At 33.1% G+C, this 6,539-nt stretch overlaps 1 protein-coding gene across 1 annotated transcript; it reads right to left on the bottom strand.

The window, feature by feature from the left end:
- Positions 1-4,286: 4,286 nt before the first annotated feature.
- On the bottom strand, positions 4,287-4,874 carry LOC117026457 (microsomal glutathione S-transferase 3-like). The gene has a single exon (XM_033113186.1). It carries the CDS (start codon positions 4,851-4,853, stop codon positions 4,395-4,397), a length of 459 nt encoding a protein of 152 aa, XP_032969077.1. The 5' UTR covers positions 4,854-4,874; the 3' UTR covers positions 4,287-4,394.
- Between the last annotated feature and the right edge of the window lie 1,665 nt (positions 4,875-6,539).

The raw sequence follows: 6,539 nt of genomic DNA on the forward strand, positions 1-6,539 counted from the left end.
AATGACTAACAGTACAGACACTTTTTTCATGTTCTTATTGGCAATTTGTGTATCTTCTTTAGAGAAATGTTCTTTTCAAATCCTTTGCACATTTTTTAAATTGTTTTTTTGTTTTGTTTTGTTTTGTTTTGAGATGTAGGAGTTCTTTATATAATCTGAATATAAAACGGTTATCAGATTTACAATTTGCAAATATTTCCCCCTATTCTCTGGATTGTTTGTTCACTTTGTTCACTGTCTTGATAGTGTCCTTTCAAGCACAAAAGTTATTAATTTTGATTAAATCCAACTTACGTATCTTTACTTTTGTTGCCTATGCTTTTGTTCTTTTATTTAAGATACCGTTGCAAATCCAAGGTCATATAGATTTGCTCCTATGTTTTCTTCTAAGAGTGTTATCATTTAGCACTTAAATTGATATCTTTGACTTAATTTTTGTATATGCCATAAGGCAAAGGTCCAACTTCATTCTTTTACATGTGGATATTCAGTTTTCTCAGCACCATTTTTTGAAGAGCCTGTTCTTTCTCCCATTGAATTTCTTTGGCTTCCTTGTCAAAAATCAACTGACCATAGACGTACAGGTTTATTTCTGACCTCTCAGTTCTATTCTATAGGTGTATATGTCTATCATTATGCCAGTACCACATTCATTGATTATTGTAGCTCTAGAGTAGTAGTATCGAAATTAGAAAATGTGAAACCTTCAACTTTGTTCCTTTTTTTCAAGATTGTTTTGACTATGGTGTCTCTTGAAGTTCCACATGAACTTTAAAATGGGCTTATACATTTCCGCAAAATATGCTACTGGGATTTTATTGGGGTTGCATTGAATCTGTGGATCACTTTTAGTAGTATTACTATCTTAACTACATTAAGTCTTCCAATCCATGACTACAGGATGTCTTTCCTTCTTTCATTTCTTTCAGTAATGTTTTGTAGTTTTCAGCGTACAAGTCCCAAGCTTCTTTGGTTAAATTAATTTCTATTTATTATTTTTGATGCTATTGTAAATGAAATTGTTTTCTTAATTTCTTTCTCACATAGTGCATTGATAGTGTATATAAATACAATTAATATTTGTTTGCATGTTGATTTTTTTTTTATTTTGCAACATTGCTGAATTTATTTATTAGCTCTAACAGTTCTTTTGTGGATTCTTTAGAGTTTTCTATACCTAACATCAGGCCATCTGCAAATAAGATACTTTAACTTCCTTTTGAATTTGGATACCTTTTACTTCTTTTTCTTTCCTAGTTACTTTGCATAGAGCTTCCAGTACTATAGATTAGACTATAAACAGTAAAAGTGGGCATATTTTTCTTGTTCCTGATCTAAGGGAAAACATTTTCAGTATTTTAGTATTGAGTGTGGTATTAGCTGAGGGGTTTTCATGTCTGACCTTCATCAAGTTGAAGAATTTCCCTTTTGTTCCTTTTCATCGGATATTTTTATCATGAAAGAGTTTTGAGTAGTGTTTTTTTTTTTTTTTTTGCATAAGTTGAGGTGATCATGTAGGTTTCTCCCTTCATTCTATTTTATTATTGTGGTGTTTTACATTTATTGATATTGTATGTTGGATCACCCTTTTTATTGCAGGAATGAATCCCACTTTGTCATTGTGTATAATCCTTATAATACAATGATCCATTTGGTTTGCTATTTTGTGGAAGTTATTTGCATCTATATTTCTAAGGAATATTGTTTACAGTGTTCTATTCTTGTGTGTTTTTGTCAGGCTTTAGTATCGGGGTAATGCTGGAATCTTAGAATGGGCTAGGAAGTGCTCTGTTGTCTTCAACATTTGGAAGAGTTTCGGAAGCATTGGTGTCAACTCTTCTTTGAATATTTGGCAGAATTTACCAATAAAGTTATCTGGTCATGTGCTTTTCTTTATTGGGAGATTTTGAATTACTAATTCAATCTCCTTACTTGTTTTCAGCCTATTCAGATTTTCTGTTCTTTCCTAATTCAGTCTTGGTAAATTTGGTTTCTGGAAAGTTGTTCATTTCATCTAGGTTATCTAATTTGTTGGCAAATAGTTATTCAAAGTATTCTCTTACAATCCTTTTTTATTTCTAAAAGTTCACTGGAATGCCCCCCCCTTTTTTTTACAAAATCCCTTTGAGATAGGAATTCTAGTGATCTTTTTTTTTTTTCTTTTTGTCTTTTGATTCCATCCACCCATTTTCCACACTGCCCACCACTCTGTCAACCATCAGTCTTTTCTCTGTATCTAGGAGGTTTTTTGTTCATTTTGTTTTGATTTTTAGATTCAACATAAAAAGAGATCATACAGCATTTGTCTTTCTCCATCTGACTTATTTCACTTAGCATAATGCCCTCGAGGTCCATGCATGTTATTGTACATGGTGAGATTGCCTTATTTTTTATAGTTGAATAATATTCCTTTGTATATATCTATCTATCTATATCTAGATCCATATCTACATCTATATATCACATCCTCTTTATCCATTCACCTATTAATGGACACTTAGGTTGTTTCTATATCTTGGCTATTATAAATAATGCTGCAGTGAACATGGGGGCACACATATCTTTTCAAGATAGTGTTTTCATTTTCTTTGAATAAATATCCAGAAGTGGAATTGCTGGATCATACGGTAGTTCCATTTTTATTTATTTGAGGAAGCGCAATGTTATTTTCCACAGTGGCTGCACCAATTTACATTTCTACCAACAGTGCATTCTCTTTTCTCCACATCCTCATGAACACTTGTTATTTGTAGGCTTTTGGTAATAGACATTCTAACAGGCATGAGGTGATATCACCTTGTGGTTTTTATGTGTATTTCCCTGAAGATTAATGATGTTGAACATTTTCTTATGTGCCTCTTGGCCATTTGCATGTCTTCTTTGGAAAAATTTCTATTTAGAGCTTCTCCCCAATTTTTAGTTGGATTGTTTGTTTTTTGCTATTGAGTATTATGAGTTCTTCTTATATTTTGGATATTAGCCCCTTATTATTTGCAAATATTTTCTCCCATTCAGTAAGTTGCCTTTTTATTTTGTTGGTGGTTTACTTTGTTATGCAGAAGCTTTTTAGCTTGAAGTAGTCCTACTTGTTTACCTTTGATTATGTTGCTTTTACTTTTGGTGCCATATTCAAAATAATCATAGTCAAGACCTACGTCAAGGTGTTTACCACTTACATTTTCTTCTAGGAGTTTTATGGTTTCATGTCTTGTATTCAATTCTTGAATCTATTTTGAGTTAATTTTTGTGTATGGTGTAAAGTAGTATCGAGTTTCATTCTTTGCATGTGGCTGTCCAGTATCCCCAGCATTGAAGACTGTCCTTTTCCCATTGTGTATTCGTGGCTCTTTTTGTTGTAAATTAATTGACCATATATGAATATGCATGAGTTTATTTCTGGGCTCCCCGTTCTATATTCTGGGAATATTCTCTCTTTCATTTCTGATTTTAGAATTTTGGGTCTTCTCTCTTTCTTTCTTAGCTAAGCTAACTAATGGTTTGTCAATTTTGTTAATCTTTTTAAAGAAGAAACTTTTGGTTTCAAAAATTTTCTTTACTGCTTTTCTGTTTATTATTTTGCTTATTGCAACTGTAATCTTTATCATTTCCTTCCTTCTGCTGTCTTTAGGACTAAGTTTGATCTTTTTTTGGTTTCGTAAGGTATAGAGTTACATTATTGATTTGAGAATCTTTGTTTTTAATGTAGGTATAAATTTCTCTCTAAGTACTGCTTTAGCTGCACCTCATACATTTTAAGTTGTATAGTTTTCATACACCTTAAGGTATTTTGTAACTTCCCCTTTTCTTCTTTGACCCATTGGTTGTTTAAGAGTGTGTTTTTTTACTTCCACATATTTATGAGGTTTCTCTTTCCTTCTGTTGTTGATTTATAGTTTTATTCTATTCAGGATGGAGAAGATATTTCATATGATGTCAGTTTCTTAAAATTTACCAAGACTTCTTTTGTTGACTAGAATATAGTTTAATCAAGAGAATGTTCCATGTCCACTTGTGAAAAATACATATTCTTTTCTTGTTGGGTAGAGTGTTCCATATATATGTTAGTTCTAATTGGTTTAAGTGTTTTCCAAGTTCTCTTATACTTTATTAATTTTCTGTGTACAAGTTTTATTCATGATTTAATGTAGGGTATTGAAGTATTCAAGTCTTATTCTAAAACTGTATTTCTGTCTTCAATTCTGCCAATTTTTGTTTCATATATATTGGGGCTTTGTTATTAGGTCTGTGTATATGTTTATCTGTGTTATAGCCTCTTTTTTTTTATGTATGAGGCTGATGCCAGATAAGTTTTTATTATATTTAGAAAAAAAAAGTCAGTGTAAATAAAAGCAAGTCACTCAAAATGAATGAATTTGTAAACACTCTCTAATTCTTCAATGGCAGCATTTGGACCCACTGCCCAGGCCAGTTTTAACCCAACCAAGATGCTGGAAGGCAAAGCACACAGTCGTGCCCATCAGACCGATGAGAGCGACAGAGCCCAGGGTTCCCCTTCTCCGCTTGCTGGGGTCTCCTGTGTAATAGCCATATGCATAAAGTACTCGTCCAACAATCCAGGCCAAGCCCAAACCAGAAACTACTCTCAGGTGGTAAACACCTCCAACAGCTAGAAAAAATAAGAAGGGAGGATACACTTCCAACGTGTTCTGGTGAGCTCGCTGGATGCAGTTGAAGAGGTGCCCGTTCTCGGGGTCCATGCTGTACATGGTCGGGTACTCCACCTTGTACTTCTTGCGGGCCTTGGAAACGTTGATGGCCAGGTGGGCCACCATGAGGAAGCTGGCAGCCCCGGTCAGGACCACGAAACCATACTTCTTGGAGAGGACTGCCATCTTTGCTCTGAATCACCTTCGCTTGGCTGGTGCAGACCGCAGCTCTGTGTTATATCCTCTTGATAGATTAAACCTTTTATCCGTGTAAATTATCCAACTTTGTCACTTGTAACATTTTTTTCATTTAAAATCTATTTTTTTCTAATAATATATACTCCCCAACTCTCTTTTGGTTACTATTTGCATGGAATGTTTTTTACATCCTTTTACTTTCAACTTCATTGTGTCTTTTTATCTACAGTGAGTCTCTGTAGGCAACATATAGATGGAGCATGTTCTTGAATTCATTCTGCCAATCTCTACTTTCTAATTGGAGATTTTAATCAATTTACATTTAAAGTAATTTCTTATAAGAAATAAATTACTTCCATCATTTAGCTATTTGTTTTCTGTATATCATTTATGCCTATATCCCCTCAACTTCTCCATGAGTGTCTTTTTATGTTTAGCTGATTTTTTTGGTAGTATGTAATTTGAATTTCTTCTTCTTTGATTTTTTTTTTGCTATACTTTCTATTATTTTTTTTTGTAGTGGTTAATTAGGGATCACAGTTAACATCTTACACCTATAATAACTTATTTTGAATAACACCTACTTAGTTTCAATAGTATACAAACAACTCTCCTCCTATATGTCTCCATTCCTCTCCCCTTATATTGTAATTGTCACAGATTACATTTTTATATGTTGATTATTTATTGTTTTATGCATTTCATTTTTAAAACAGAGGACTTATAAACCAAAAATACAGCAATACAGGCTTTTATATTTAGCTACGTGTATATGTTTTTCTTATTAATGCCCTTTGTTTCTCCACGTGGTTTTGAATTGCTGTCTATTGTCTTTTTATTTCAGTTTGAAGGACTCTCTTTGGCAATATTTTTAGGGCAGGTCTACTATTAACAAATTCCCTTAGCTTTTGTTTATCTGATAATGTCTCAGTTTCTCCTTCATTTCTGGAGGATAGTTTTTCCTGATAGAGAATTTTTGGTTGATAAGTTTTTTTTGTTGTTGTTTCGTTTTGTTTCTTTTTTCTTTCAGTCCTTTAAATATGTCACCTCACTGCTTTCTGGCCTCTATGGTTTCTAATGAGAAAACAACTGTTAATCTTGAGTACCCATTGTACATAATGAGCCAATTCTTTTCTGCTGCTTTCAAGATTTTCTTTTGGTCTTTTGGCAATTTGACTGTAATGTGTCTCTGCTGGGGATCTTTTGAGACTTTGCTACAGGGAGCTCACTGAGTTTCTTAGATATATCGATGGAAGTCTTTTATAAAACTTGGGAAATTTTTGACCATTATTTCTTCAAATAGTCTTTTTGCTCCCTTCTCTCTTAGTTTTCTGGGACTCCCATATGCATATGTTGGTCTGTTTGGTGGAGTCCCACAGATCCATTAGGGTTTGTTGACTTTTCTCATTGTTTTTTCTTTCTGCTCCTCAGACTGGATAATTTTAATTGTCCTGTCTTTAAATTCACTGATTCTTCCTTCTTTCTCTTTTCTACTGTTAAACTCCACTAGTGGGTATTTGTTTGTTTGTTTGTTTGTTTGTTTCTCTTTTCCAGCTATTTTACTTTTTAGCTCCAGAACTTCTGTTGGGTTCCTTTGTATAATTTGTATCTCTTTACTGATATTCTCATTTTGTTTATATATTATTTTACTGTTTTCTTTTTGCTCTTTTGCAT

This window comes from Rhinolophus ferrumequinum, chromosome X (assembly GCF_004115265.2).
Source record: "Rhinolophus ferrumequinum isolate MPI-CBG mRhiFer1 chromosome X, mRhiFer1_v1.p, whole genome shotgun sequence".
NCBI lineage: Eukaryota > Metazoa > Chordata > Mammalia > Chiroptera > Rhinolophidae > Rhinolophus > Rhinolophus ferrumequinum.

What these genes read in the sequence shown, in the direction of transcription:
- LOC117026457 (XM_033113186.1), bottom strand. Translation starts at nt 4,853, where the DNA reads ATGGCAGTCCTCTCCAAGAAGTATGGTTTCGTGGTCCTGACCGGGGCT.